Here is a 14993-nt window from a genome sequence, read left to right as displayed (position 1 = left end):
GTGTTCTTGCTCCCAGTTGCTAACGCTTGCCTGCCTGTCTCCTGCTGCAAAAAAGTCGTGACAGGTCTGAATGATCCCAGAACATTTCACAGGAGCTCTGCGTCCTTTTTGGATTTCCTAGCGTGTAGCCGTGGCAGGTCTGAGACCAGGACAGCCCTCGCGAGTGGCAGCATTCACAGGGGATCGGGAATGGGGTCAGTGATTGGAGGCAGGTGGGGTGCAGGAAATGAAACTAATCCAAATCTGGAGTATTTATTTTTGTTTCTCTTCCCCGCCCCCTTCCCCCCCTCTCCCTCCCCAAATCTGTTTCAGCAACTGTACCAGATCCTGACAGACTTTGATATTCGGTTTTATATGTATGAGCTGCTGAAGGTGAGTGGCGTTGCATATGGCAGTCTGGATGGGGAGACCAGAAATGAGAGAGGCAGTAGCGGGGCTCATGGGGCAGTGCTACTAAGCAGTTACTTCTCTCATGTTCAATGCAAAATCCATATCTCGTAGCCCGGGAAGGTTTGGGAAGAGATCTGGTCACATGGCTTGTTGCTGTGAGGTATTACAGCCAAACTGGGAACCTTTGGTCACCTCCAAAGACCCTCTGATTCTCTGGGGTCTGTTCTTTCCCCGTGAAGCGTTTGTGATTGTTAGTGGCGAGGTAGGGCTGTGCTTGTCTCCCTGTGTCTCTAGCACCGTTGGGCTGCTATGAGGAAAACCAACTCCCTCCCAGCCAGACCCAGTACAAGCACCGAGAGGCGTTTGTAGGGCTGGGGAACTGGGGGCTCTTTAGCATGCTAGGGAGAGTGGAAGAGAGGGATTGCCAGCTCCAGGCTTTCTTCTGCTACAGTATTCAAATGCAGCTCCAGAACGTGACTTCTGCCCACTTGGTCTTAGACGCGTCTGTCTCTGGGTGGGGGATCTAGGACACTTCAAGAACAAGCTGGCCAGCTCGGTGCCCTGTGGTCACAGAACCCCATGGATGTGGTCTTGGGGAACAAAGCTTCTGGTTTTGCTGGCTGTTACATGTTGATAAAACACTGGTATTTTCTTTTGAGACGTCCCAGCCAAAGGTTTCCCTGCCCCTCTGACAAAGGGCGAGGAGTGCCCTAAATACCTCCTTTTTACTAGCCTAGCTTGCACCTTTCCATGGAAATGCTCATGGAGCCATGTGGCAGATCTGTGAGATCTGCTGCACTGCCTCTCTGGGGTCTCCAGCTGCAGGACATGGGAGGCAGCAGGGCATTAGGGAGCGCTTACAGGTTTCAGCTGATCCCAGGACTCTTCTGTGCTGACCTGCTGGAGCAGCACCTTGGCTGTGTCAGGCAGGGCCTTGGGACTTCTGAGCTGGCATTTTGCAGGTCCCCTGCCTCTGGAAATGAGAGTGGGACAGGCTAGGGAAAGCCCTTTGTGCTCCACGACTTGGTGACTGTGGGAGACTTCCTGAAATAGATCTAGTGAGCTTGAGGGAGGCTTTCATCTCTGCACCCCCAAGCTTGCTGCACCTGTCTGCAAGGGAAGACCTTCCTACTGAAGGTTGGAGGGAGCTTGAGGCAGCCCAGGATTAGGGTGGGAGGGGTGATGAGGTTTAGATGATCCAGCCTTGGGACAAGCAAGACACTAGAACAGCTTCATCCCTGGAAGCAGTTTTTTCAGCCTGTTATAGATAGATCTCCTGTACTGGAGATCCCAGGACCACCGTTTGTTGTGACTCCTGTTGGTTGCGAGGCCACGTGTCATTGCAGGGATATTCCCTGAGGCCTTGCTGTGATGCAAGCTGTTGCTTTCTATGCTTCCCGCTGCGGCAGAGGCCCAAGGACAGTGTTACTTCCCTGGCACTGATGTCTTGGATATTGAATGACTGCAGGCTGTACCCTCCTTCTGTGCTGCTGGAGATCTCAGAGCATCTGATAGATGTTGATCACATCTCCCTCCCCCTTGGAGATGAGAAAACAACGTTCTCACCCCCTTGCTGAAGGAAGCAGCTGCATGGTGGGGGGGGGCGAGTGATGCAAGGTCACAGAGCTGGAGAGCTTAGGTGTGCTCCTGCCTTCAAGCTTTAAGCAGCATCGCCCTCCCTCATGTGCTATCAGCTGCCTTTTGTAAGTGCAGGTTTGGTTTAAATGAGCAGGACAGAGGTGACTTACTAGCTTAAGTGTGTTTTGGGACACAGGTGGAAAGCTGCACTGGAAGGCCTTAAAACTGTATGCATGTAAGAATCATCCCCTTCTGGGGAAGAGAGTGTGACCTAGGAAGCACAGGGCTACCTAGGCTGGAGCATTGGGCTTGTCACCAGGTGAGACGCCTCTCTGCATCATGTTCTTCAAAGACTGTGCAGGGAACACGGTTCGGACCTGTGACTGCAGTAGGACACAAGATATATAGAGTTGTCTTGCCAGCTTGTCACTTCATCACGTGCAGCATAAGAGCTGAAAATGCCAGTTTCTTGTGCCAGGGTTGCAGCAGTTCCTCGTGGACGGGGCACTCTTGCTCTTGGCCGAGAACTGTCCATTATATTGTTAATGCTGTGCCTGTGGTTACAGACATGTCTAATGTATGTGCGTGTGTCTGCCAGGCCCTGGATTACTGTCACAGCATGGGGATCATGCACAGGGACGTCAAACCCCACAACGTCATGATAGACCACCAACAGAAAAAGGTACTGTGGCACCAGGGCTCTTACAAGCAGGGTTTTTCCAGGGAAACTACCGCTGCTGTACAGCTGCCTGGGCAGCTGTACTTACCCCTTTAACCTTTCTTTACTGGTTCCCCTCCACTTGTGCCTGTGTCAGGAGATGGCCAAAGTCCCACTGGGGAGCACTGCAGTGGGAGTCCATGGCTTGGAGGTTGCTCTTCCCTCCAGCCAACCCCGCTGGGTTTCTTTGCTGAGAGGAGCAGGTCTGGGCCATTAATCTCCACCTCGGGAGGTGTGGCAGTAGGAAGCAGAAGAAGGGTGGCCTTGTCTGAAATACACGTGGATATTTTTACCTAAGGAACATAAGCTCCTCCTGTAGTACAGCCTGCTTGTCCTGCAGTGGCTTCCTCACTTCTGGGGCGTGCTGGTTAGATCACAGGAAACGTTTGTACCCAGCTCACTACCATGGAAATGGGTAGCACAGGGAGCTTCCCCACCCCATCACGGTACTTGTACCTCATCGGGTGCTGTGTGTACCTGTCTCCACAGGGACCTGGGATTTGCAGCAGCGAATTAGTTGCTGGTCCACAGGTCTCTCCCTGTCAATCAGCAGTGGCTGTACAGGCAAGATTTATAAGGAGGGGGAATTTCTTACTAGACCCGCTGTCCTTCAGTAACACACCAGGTCATCCATCCCTGCAGCTGCAGAGGAGATGCTCTGCCTTGCAGGATGTGGTGGGCCCCCCTCCTACCTCGTTTTCTGCTCTCAGCCACCAGTTAAAATCAACACTGCCTTCAGCCCAGCCCCTCTAAAGAGCAGGATAAGACAGCTGGCTTTTGCCTGTTCCCTAGTATGCAATGACCTGTCCGCTGTGGCTGGTGGTTCTGGTAAGGAGCCAGTGGCCCAGCAGTAACAGTGTGCTTGGACTCAGGAGGCAAAGGAGCTCTCCAAGCTGGACTTTGCCCCACCAGCTGGTGATAGGGGGAAGGGAAGAGCCTGACCAGAGCACTGCTGAGAGCATCTCCTGTCCTCAGAGCACCTCCCTGCATCCCGGGCTCCACGCTTGCATTACAGGATTGAGAGGTTTAGCCAATGTGGCTTTCACCTAACTGGCTCCTACTGAGGCTCCTGACTCTGTTTCTTTATCGCATGTTCAGCTGCGGCTCATAGACTGGGGTCTGGCCGAATTCTACCATCCAGCTCAGGAATACAATGTCCGTGTGGCCTCTAGGTACTTCAAAGGACCGGAGCTCCTTGTGGACTACCAAGTAAGAGTCTGCCTCCTCCTTGCTAGCCAGTGATACCACTTGTGGTTGGACCTTGGCCACCTTTGGGTTGTATGGTTTTGCCTGCCAGAGCGTTGCCTGAGTTGGAAAGAGGCTGGCTGTGAAGTGAAAAGGCTGAGGTTGCCTGTGCGGTTGGGGAACCGGGCTGTGGTAAGCATGCCTTTTCTGACAGCTTCTCCTTTTTCCTCTCAGATGTATGACTACAGCTTAGACATGTGGAGTTTAGGCTGTATGCTGGCAAGCATGATCTTCCGAAAGGAGCCCTTCTTCCACGGCCAGGACAATTATGACCAAGTAAAGACTTTGCTACCTGGCTTATTTCATGAGATGTTTGTCACCGCTTCATCTCTGTGTGTATACTGGGGAGGTTCTGGGGATCAGACCACCAGGCTGGGAGGATGTTGCTGCGTGCTTAGTTAAGCCATCTGGGATTATGCTTCACTGCCTTGTGTAGGAGACTTGTTTTCTGCACATGTTGCAAAAACAAGTTTCAAGGGAGATATTCCTTACAACTGGGATGTTTCCAGAAGGAGAGCTCTTAGATTTGGGCAGCTCTGCCTCTGTGAAAAGAGTGGTGGCCTGCCCTTCTGCTCTCTCTCAACATGCCTTTTGTTCCAGCTGGTTCGCATCGCAAAGGTCCTGGGCACAGATGAGCTGTATGGGTATCTCAAGAAGTACCACATAGAACTGGACCCGCACTTCAATGATATCCTGGGCCAGTAAGTGGAGAAGTGAAATGCAGCCTTTTTCCCTTGTAACATAGAGGGAGATAAACTGATGTCCATCCCTGTGAAAAACTCTCAGCAAAGGCCTGTTTTGATCTTCTGGGTCACAGTGCTGCTTGCAGGCCTTCCATCTGGCTGCTCATGTCATCTCAGGAGGTCATTGAAACGCAGGCTCTTTCTTTTTGCTTCTCCCATGATCCACAAGCCATCCCCTGTTTCTTCCTTCTGCTCATTGACATTCTAGAAGTGGAGATGTAGACACTGGGGTTGAGTGTGGGCTGGCTGAGGGGCTCAAAATCTCCCAGCTGAGATTTCTGAAAAGGATGAGAGGTGGATGGGATAGCGAGGACAGCTTCTGTGAGGCTGGCTGGCAAGCCAGAGCACTTCTGGTGCCAAGGGTGTCACCTGCTGCATGCTGCTGTCTAGTCCCTGTAGAGAGAAGGGAATGTGCAATATTGTGCCTTTCCCAGGCGTAGGACATCCACACAATTGTGTACCTAAAGAAGAGGTTTTTTCCCCCTTTGGCAAGTGTTTGCTGAGCAGTAGCTTGTGTAAGGAAGAGCTGTGTAGGCAGCGCCTGTCGCAGCCATCTCTTCTCAGAAGTAGACAGTGGCAGGTGATTCCCCTGGGACCTCTGGGTACTGCTGGTCAGAGCTGGGCAGTGACAGCTGGTCCCTTTGCAGGCATTCCCGGAAGCGCTGGGAGAACTTCATCCACAGTGAGAACAGACACCTGGTCAGTCCTGAAGTCCTAGATCTCCTGGACAAGCTTCTGCGATATGACCATCAACAGAGGCTGACCGCCAAGGAGGCGATGGAGCACCCCTATTTCTGTGAGTCTGTGGAGAAGGTGGGGCCAGCTGGGATGGAGAGGGGTCTTGGGTTGTCGGGGCAAATTTCGGCTCCCTGCTCTGTGAAAGCCTTAGCAGCTGTGTGGGTTTTGAGGGCAGTTTCTCTGGAAGGGTTTGCCAGGGTGGAGCTTCCGCTTTATTAAATGCTGTTTCCCCTTCCTGCCTGGTCTGTGTCTCCTGCAGATCCAGTGGTGAAGGAGCAGTCCCAGCCCAGCTCAGAAAACGCTGTGCTCTCCAGTGGCCTGACAACAGCACGATGAAGACTGGAAAACGACGGGTAATTCAAGATGTTTACAAATAAAAGCAAAACCTTCGGTCACACAGTGAAGGGAAAAGAACCAAGGACCCCCCCCTCCTTCCCCTCCCCTTTATACTCGGCAGAAATCTAACCTTGGGGGGGGGTGTCATAAACCTCAGTTCCTCTCTGGTGGTTGTGGTTAATGTAACTCTAACCCTGTGGTACCAAAGCCCTGGGCAAATGGTCTTGCAAGAGCTAAATATGTAGTGATATCCCCAGGGCTCAACACAACTGATTCTGGTTCACATCTCTATGGATCCTTCTCTTCCTTCTCAGTCCAGCCTTCCCCACCACGCTGGTGGGGACAAATTGGTCGTTCCACCATCAGCCCTTAGCATGCCTCTTTCTAAACATGCCTTTCTGACTCGTAGACTCTGGATGAACCAAATTCAGGCTGGGGGTCAGCAGGTGCAACTCTGTTTTGAGGTCCAAGTCCTACTGCTCACTCTGGGCTTGAATTTGGCCCTTGAACTCCAGTTTCAATTGTGAATGCCGGGGCAGTTGGGGGAGGGGGGAGGTTCAACAAAAAACAGCCCACAAACCCAGCAGTGTCTCAGGATTGGTTTGGAGCATTAAAACGAAGGGACTGATCCAAGTTGCTGGGGAGAGGTGAGATCCCCCCTCCAGGTGTGTTTGACAAAGGCTCGCTCTGAGAAGAAACTCAATAGACCTGCTTTGGAAACTTGTGAATGTGAGGGCTGCTCTTGTGGCAGGAGGCGGGAGGGACTATCCAGACTTTCCCACCGAGCTCAGGAAAGTCAGTGTTGCAAGACTTCTTGTGATAGGTGTGCAACCACGTACCTCATGACGTGGCTCCCATGAGAATTCGTGCCAGACGCAGACTTGTGCCAGAGCACAGCTCTGGAGCGGTTCGATCCAGCACCGCAGGATGGAGGAGTGGAGAGGAGGCCAGGGAGGAGAGCAATGGAGGAAGAAGGATCAGCAAACAGCGGCGTGGTCTGTCGGGGAGGGGGCTGTGCAGCTACTGATCCAGGACTTGGGATCCCACGTAGTGTTTTAACGAAGTCAGCCATTTGTTGAATCCTGGGGTGCCGATCCTGTTGCGGGGGGGTGGGGGGTTCGTCTTGTGGGTTCTTTCATCAGATCCCTCGATGGCTTTATAGCCCCACAATTCACAGTTGCCTCCTCTACTTGTTCTGTGTGTAACTTCATCAAGTGGTTCTGGTGACACTCAAACCTAGAAGCTGGAGATAGTGTTTTCCCACCAGCACCTAAACACAGAATTTCCTTCTGCGGCATTGTTGAAATAGTTAATTTTTTATAAGGTTGCAATGTTTCTATTTGAAACATCTGTTTACATTCCATATTCCAATAAAGTTCTATTGGCATCGATAGCAGGTCAATCCATTTGTATAATTCACTGAAACCAATAAATATCTATACGTCTGAACGTCTGCCGTCTCAAATCTATGGGATAGCCAGAAAGAGTGAGAGCGGAAGGCATTGCCTCCTCGAGGAGGTCAGGTTGGCTCTTCTAGCCCCTCTTGTCTTGAGTATTTTGGGATCTCTTAGTCTTTGGTTGCAGTTTTTCATGCTGTCAGCCCTGAGAGTTTCACTGTGGCAGAATGTCTCCGCTTCCATGGGGCTGCAGAGGAGGTGCAAGGTTCTGGATACAGCGTGGGAGTTGGCTGTTGTGGTACATTCGACTCAAACAGCTGGTGCCCGAGATGGTGGTCTCGGTCTGTTACATGGCTGGTCAGACGAGACGTCACCGATGCGTGGCTGGAAGTTGGGGGTTCTGCACGTGCGTGCCCCCATGCTTGTCTCGTCTCAGCCTGGGTGGATGGCTTTTTCTAAAGATGTGCTGACAGGGAGTAGCTCTTCTTTCCTCCCACCCTGGGATGTGACCGGTGCATGAGCTCAGTTATTGGTGTCTGGGCTGAGGAGCCGTCTGGTGTTGCTGACATGTCACAGGGCCCTCACTAACATTAACTCTCCTGCAGATGCTGCTGAAGGCTTTGGCGACTGTTTCCAGCCCTTTGTTCCTCCATCTGCCCGACCTACAGGCTGCCTGGCCTTAGAGGCATGGGGTTCTCTTGTGCTCTTAAGCTGTTCTAATACCAGCAGGCTTGGTTTGGGGTTTTAACATCAATTTCTGAATTGATTTTAAACATGTATTGAATTGCTCCATTGAGAAGAGGCAGGAGTGGATGTTTCTCATGGCCTGTCCAAGTTGCTATGGTAGAAACTTGTCTGTTTTCCAGGTCTTGTGTGTTGGCATTCCCAGCTCCTGGAGAGCCAAGGCAGAAGAGGCGTGGGGGAGAAGAATGGGTTCAGTGTGGGAATTTTGATAGGTGAAAAATGCTGATTGTTGTATGTGAGTGCTTGTCAGTGTCCAAACCTGATGGTGGAGTTTCAAGGTGGTGCTTCGGGAAGTATCAGTTCTGTAAACCTGAGTCAGAAATTCTTTCCTGGTACGCTCAAGCAGAGGAAGAGAGATGCTCTTCCCAGCGAGTGAAATGGGTAAATGGCTTCCCCTCGCTGCGGTAACCAGAGAGGCTGGAACAACCTGCCCGTATCTCCCCACATCCCTACCTCAGCTCTAGGGTAGGATGAGCTGTGACAGGCGCATCCCAGAGGGAAACATGGCAGCTGAACAAGCGTAGCCTGGGAGCGAGGAGGGTGTGGAGTCTCCTGATCCCAGGGCGGTGTGGACGCTTGGCTGCAGCTTGGACAAATTCCTCTCTGCACCCATCGGCCCATCCGGCACTCGGAGCAGGAAACCCTGCTCTCCTCTGGACCTTAGCAAAGTGTCGTCCTGCCTGTAGGGACAGCTGGGAGCTGGAGAAGACAGTGTCTTATGCTTAGGAAGGAAGGAGGCTGGGAAACATGCATCTTCATACGCTTTCTCCTGGAGAAAGTTGAGAGTTCTGGCCTTTTAGCTGGCCTGGCCCCAGCTTTCTAGCAGAGATAGAGCACAGGTTTGGCTGAGTGCCTTGTAAGAGGAAAGGCTCAAAACCAGAACCACGGCAGCCATTGAGGGATGCGGTAGGAGAGGGATGCGGTAAGCAACTTCCCCAGCTTCTCCGCGCCTGTTGCAAGTGTGCTGTGGCATGCCGGAAGCCTTTAGCGGGACTAAAGAAGATGTTTGAGGCAGTGCAGGGTGGGGAGAAAAAAGTCCAAACTTGTGTCTGGCTGCCCATGAAAGCGCTGTTTTGCTGGACTGCGTCTTTCCCTTGCCTTGCTCGGCCCTGCCTTTCCTTCTCACCCTGCCGCCCCTTCTAAAGCAGGCTGAGGATCCCCCGCTGTCCCCACATCCAGAGGGGGACGGAGGGTGCGGCCAGGCCTGGCTGGGAGCAGGGTGGCAGGTTCTGGGGCAGCATGCCCAGCCATCTCCTCATCACCTGGGGCCAGAGGAGCTGGCAGTGCCCTGTGACGCTCATTTCCCTCCTCACGTCTCTCCTCAGGTCCGATGCTGTTGCTCCCAATTTTCCATAAGCAGAATGAGAACCAAATCAAACGTCCTATCAGCGCGTGTAGAGTGACGGCGGGCAGACTGCGCGGCGCAGGCAGGGCTGAGAGCGGGGCAGCACGCCTGGCTGGACGGCACTCGCCTCTTTATGACCTTCCCTCCGAGCGTTAAAGGTTCTTCTGCCTTTGGTTCCTTGTTGAGCTCTTCCTGACCCAGAAAGCGTGGAAATGTGAAGGGTGTGCAAAGCAGTTGTTGGTTAGTTGTTCCTTCCTCCGTTCTTGCTGTTCTCCCCCAACCTCTGATGGACCACGGTTAGCCAGCTTGCGCCTGTCTCTGCCAGGGCACTGGGGGGGCAGGGGATGTAGTAACACAATGGACAGTTCTATATTATAATTAAAATAATTCTATATTGTTGAATAAAAGTTTTAAAAGAAGCATACGAGGAGGAGTATTCAGTGGGGAGGGAGCTGTGGGTCAGGACTGGCCACACTGGAGGATGCTGGCAGCGTGAGCCGTTCCCTGTGCCCTGCTAGGACAGGCTGGGTGAGGAGAGCAGGAGGAACTAGTTGTACAAAATCACCGCAGGCACAAGCAAAGGAGCTGCTTGCCAGCTTCGGGGGTGTCCCTCCTTAGGCCCTCGCTTCTCTTCTGGAGGTGCCTGCCTGGGTGGTGGCCTGGGCGCTAATGCTGGTACCTGTTTTTCCCAGCCTGTGGGGCTTGGGCATGGCTCTGATCTGCACCCCAGGAGCTCCCATCTCTTCCTCTTTCTTGGGCTAAGACAACTCCTCCCCAGCACCATCACTGCAAAGCCCTGAGCTTGGAGCTCCTGCCCATGGGCCTCTGTATTGCAGGACTTCCCCTACAGATGTGGTGCTTCACCAGCAGCTCTTGGGAGAGCATGGCTGCAATGCTGGTAGTTGTCCAAGCTGTGCTCTGGTCTTAGATGTTAACCACTTGAAACTCTGGTCTGAAAACCTCCAGCTGGACTCTGTATGACTGTACATGGTCATTTCTCTTCTGTTGTCCTATTCCTTCACTGCCCGTGTGTTTATCCCTACACAGTTTTCCCCTATACTGAAGCTGCCCAGGCTAAGGGTACCTCTGAGGCAAGGCTCTTGACTGGGAAAGATAGACCTGTTGCTGGTTCCCAGGGAGGGGAGCTCGGGTAAGGTGAGCCGTGGGCTCCTGCTGGCACAGAACCACATGGTGCTACTCTCACCCAGCCCTGGGCAGTGGCCAAAGCGGAAAAGCAGGAGTGAGTCCTTGCACAAAGCCTGTGAGTGGTACAGGTGGAAATTTGCCAACACCATCCTTGTGCATCACACCTGGAGATGTGCCGATGAGGGGGCCAGATGTGGACAGGTACATCAGGTAAGTTCAAGCTACTGGTGCTGTAAGGCAAGGCTTGGTCCATTGCTGAGGCACGGTGTAATGATAGCCCTGTTGTACCCAGGACTGTGCTGATCTCTGGTGCCTAGCTGGTGTAGATCTGGCCAGTGGTGAGAGCCTGTCCCTGCAGGGAAGAGCCCATGGTGGGGTCCACCTGAGGTCCACATGTGCTGGGCAGAAGCAGCGCTGCGAGCATATGCTGAACTGAGGTCCCTGCAGCATGGTGGCACATCCAAGTGCTGTTGCTGCCTCATCTATCCCTCTCCTGACGCTGTTGGGGTGTGTCCCCCATTCCCACAAGCTGCCCGCTGCAGCCCAGGTCCTCTCCAGGTCAACAGCTTGTCTCTAAAGGATGCTCTCAATGACTCCTTTTTTTAACTGTTGCTTGTCAGAAATAAACTCTTCTTTGCCTGCCCGTTTTTTGTCTTCAGTTTGTCAAGAGTCAGAAAGGTTTTGTTCATTCTTACCCCTTGCTCCACCTTAACGTCCATTGCACGGTGGTCTCACCAAGGCAGAGTGTCCTGCTTCCTTGACTTTCTCTGCCAAAGAGCTCTAGCACACACTGGCACTGTCTTCTTCTGCACCCGCTGATATTTACACTCCCCTGTTCTCTTCTGATTCCTTGCTCAGCAGCAGCCCAGCTTCCTCCTCCTCCTTCTGCGTGGTGTTCAGCCAGCATGAGGTCCAAAGCCTTCGTCCAGGTTCCCTCAGCGCCCAAAGCCACTTTAGTACCTTGTCTCCCCTTACATGTGGTGGCTATGGATATCCCACCCAACTGCCTTTTTGGTTTCCTTGTTACAGCTGCCCTTCATCCAGTCCTGCTCCCATAGGAAAATCCAGGTTGGGACAGACGGCTGGAGTCATCTGGACAAATCCCAGGATCTCACACTCCTTGCAGAAGTGATTGCTTTGTTCTCGTTTTTGCCATGCAGTGAAGGTTTTTGGCTCACAAAGGTACTGACTGAATCCGGTTCTGGTTTTACTGGTCCAAGTACTGTCCTTTCAGCTGGCCCACTGGGCCATGCAGCCAGCCCTAGGCATCTGCTCTCCAGCGATGGCTTAAGCGGAGAGGGCAATGGTCCAAGTTAGGATTTCCCAGGCTGTGAACCTGGACCGTGTGCTCCAAGGCAAGTACAGACTTGGTGATACTGGAGAGAGCTGCTACGTTTTGCTCTAGTAACTGCACCCAGCAATGTGAAACTTAAGAGGAGCAATGTTTCAGGAGCTTCCTGAAGATCTCATTCCTCTGAAGGCATCGGATTGCTGGGAACTCTGAAGGGCAGGAAATGCTTTAGTGAACAGTTATTTCTGGAGCGGGCAACCTCTGCTCGCTTCTTGGACCAGGTTGTTCTCTTAGGATGGGCCTTTTCCTCCACCTGCTCCCCAAAATCCAATCCCTCTACGTGCTGGGAATTGGGAACGGGCGTGATGTAACGTGTCGACATCTTGCTAGCGATCTTCCAGGTGGGTAGCATCAGTGTGTGAGTCTCATTGAAATACATCTCCCAGGGACCTTTTTCCAAATGCCAGCCTTGACTATTAATATGTGTTAACATCTCATTAGGCTTCTCTGTTTCTGCCCTCTCCTTTCACCCGCACATGCCTGGGGAAGGAGGAGAGGCAATGGGTATTATTTTTTGTTAAAATTCATTGAGGAATAGGGACAATTTGAAACTACGATATATTTCCATGTACATGACTTGCAGCAAAACATGACATTAAAATGGTAAGTGGAGAGCATGTGAATGAGCAGGCTGCTCAGGAATGGCAGCTGGATATTTGTCCCAGTTGTCTCTTACCATCTGATTAAGGGAACAAGTTATTTAATCGTGCCATATAAAGTGTACTCTAACCCACTGACTAAATATAGCTGATCATTTCTAAATACTGCCTTGCTTTTTGTGTGCTCCACTTGTTTGTGCGAGGAATTGTAAATGAAGGAGCAAGCGCTGCTAACCCGGGTGCTGTGAGGGACTGCGTTTGGGACAGTCGGAGCATTTGTAGCCCAAGGGAGAGACAAGCACAACGACATTGTGATTGTCATTGTGATTTGGATGGAGCATTAGTTAGCAACAAGAGCTACACAAGGGCCTGCAGAATCATAAAGCTGATATAGGATGGTGATTTTTATGCTGTTTAGTGTCTGTACATTGAAAATAGGTGCTATGGATGTTATTACAGCAGGAAGAAATGTAATACGTTTCAGTTTAAAAATGTAATTTCTAGCCCAAGTTGTTCCTGTTAAGCCTCTTCAGCTGTGCAAGGCCCTGTCTATACTCAAAAGCATTTTCACACCAGTAAAGCTGTACATCAGCCCCCCTCCTTATATCGTCAAGGTACTGCATCTTATCCCAGCTCAGAAAAAGAAAAAAAACCAGCGTTTCTTTGCAGTCATGCAGTAAGAGACAAGGGTTGTTGCTGGCACAGTTATCTCAGAGCACGAAGATGAACATACTCCAACAGATAAAGCTTTCTACTGGAGGCTAGGCCAGAGCTGAAAGCAATGACAATTTAAAAGCAGTAAGCAAACAGGATGAAAAATTAGGGTTGTACAGTGTACTCTGCTGCTTCTTGCTCGTGCTCACATAAGGGCTGCTTCTGACGAGGAACCGGGTTTGGCTCGTTTCCCTGTGCCACAGAGATTTCCTGGACAAATAAATGGTCCCTTGGCAGCCAGGCAGCAGACGCAGCAGGGACAGGGCTCTGCCCACCTGTGTGCTCACGTGCAAGGAGTTTTGTGAATCCTGATTGTAGAGGGTTTCACTGACCGGTATCGGCAAAGGGCAGAAGCACCATTCTAGCTTGAGCAGTGGCAGCTGGTGGAGGGGAGAGAGGGAGGGAGGGAGAGCGTGTGCAGCCACATCACATCATCTGTTTCTCACACCCATGGGAAGCTGTTTTGGTTTCTTGCTTTTGGGAAAGTTTTTTCCAGAGGTTCAGTCCTCGGCACTTTATTTGCTTGAGCAATGAGTACTTGCGTTTTGGTACTGCACGCACTGAGCTGGGTACCCCCACAGATGTCAGCGGAGGGTGGATCTGACGCAGCCCTCTCTGACCCCAGGCAGCATCTGCCCACCTCCAGCAGCGCGCACTGCTGACGCTTGGTAATTGTGCGGTATTCCTGGGCCTGGGGGCTGGTGCTTCTCCAGGAGGGCAAAGATGCCTCTTTCCACTAATCCAAAAATCCAGATCTCCACATGGGTACAGATCAGCACCTTCCTGCTCAAACAAGCCAGGCGGCTGGAGCTGCTGCCCCTCTGCCCTGGGAGGAGACCTTCGCACAGTGCTGGTGTTCCTGCACGGCTTAGAGCATCAAGTAGGAGCTGGAGGTACTGCACTGACAGTGCTGCTGCGTTTGAGAGCCTTCCTGCCCCTTCCTCTTATTGGTCTGCCTCATGACGGGTAGCTCTGGTGTCAGTGAGTGCAGAATCCAGCCCATTTCCACATGGAGATGGAGCAGTTCTGGCCTGAAATGCTGTCTGAGGAAACGCCATTGTGACAACAAGTATGACGCAGGACTGGGACAACCTCCCGCACCGGCCAATGCACAGGAGGCTCCCCTGGAAAGCACGGATTTCAGACATCCCAACAGCTTCTGACCTAAGGAGGCAGCAGTCTCCAGCACCAGTGCGTCCCTGTTAGTGCCACATCGGCGCACAGCAGAAGCAGAGAGCTCTGAGCACGTGGCTGCAGCCAGCTCCAGCCCCGGTGGCATCAGAGGGCTGGGAAATGGCTTGGCAGAGGGTGGGACATGCCCGCTGCTGTTGTGTGACTGAAACATCCTTCCCTTCCCCTCCCACTCCCATCAAAGGTGTTTGCCTTTCCCTTGGCCACAGAGGTACAGGAAAGGGCCTGGCCATGTCTTGGAAGACCCGAGTCAGGAAACGGCTTGGGAGTGACAGGAGCTGCTTTCCGGTACTCACACTTCGCGGTAGCGCTACCCAAAACCGCAGACAGACAGACAGGTCCGCAGACACAGGGCTAAGCTGTGAGCATTTATCACTCATGTTTTAATGGAGCCATTGGCATCAATAGTCACGCAGGATTTCCAACGGGCGTGCATACCTGCTGATGCGCACAGGCTGCTCCGAGCAGCTCCAGGACTGGGATGGATGGAGGGATGTCACCTGCTGGGGCAAGTGAAGCTTGGGAACTCGGGAGCAAGACTGGGGCTAAAGGAAGCAGCAAAGCGGAGCAAACACCGTCCAGATATTCTAGGCTTGTAAAACCAGCACAGAGAGAAACGGAGGCCCCCAGGAGAAAACCGCAGAGCCCAAAATGAGAAACACTCCATGAGCAAAGTGCATCGTCGGAAACAGAAAAGCAAAGCGTCACCTTTTGTCTGATCGTTGTGAATCGCTGGGGGAGAATTGAGACATCTTAAA

The 14993-nt window shown here is 52.3% G+C and overlaps 1 protein-coding gene across 1 annotated transcript in view; it reads left to right on the top strand.

Moving 5' to 3' along the window:
• CSNK2A2 (casein kinase 2, alpha prime polypeptide) overlaps positions 1 to 7194 on the top strand; it is a gene marked incomplete at its 5' end in the record, with an annotated part of 25187 nt that extends 17993 nt beyond the window's left edge. The window contains 7 exons of the mRNA XM_009586676.1: positions 313 to 372; positions 2567 to 2650; positions 3785 to 3895; positions 4106 to 4207; positions 4532 to 4632; positions 5322 to 5470; positions 5672 to 7194. Of these exons, the coding sequence (XP_009584971.1) occupies positions 313 to 372; positions 2567 to 2650; positions 3785 to 3895; positions 4106 to 4207; positions 4532 to 4632; positions 5322 to 5470; positions 5672 to 5748 (684 nt within the window). The remainder of the gene's footprint in view (positions 1 to 312; positions 373 to 2566; positions 2651 to 3784; positions 3896 to 4105; positions 4208 to 4531; positions 4633 to 5321; positions 5471 to 5671) is intronic.
• Positions 7195 to 14993: the final 7799 nt, after the last annotated feature.

This window comes from Fulmarus glacialis, unplaced genomic scaffold (genome assembly GCF_000690835.1).
Source record: "Fulmarus glacialis isolate BGI_N327 unplaced genomic scaffold, ASM69083v1 scaffold29031, whole genome shotgun sequence".
NCBI lineage: Eukaryota > Metazoa > Chordata > Aves > Procellariiformes > Procellariidae > Fulmarus > Fulmarus glacialis.
This window is presented reverse-complemented; position numbering and strand designations above follow the sequence as displayed.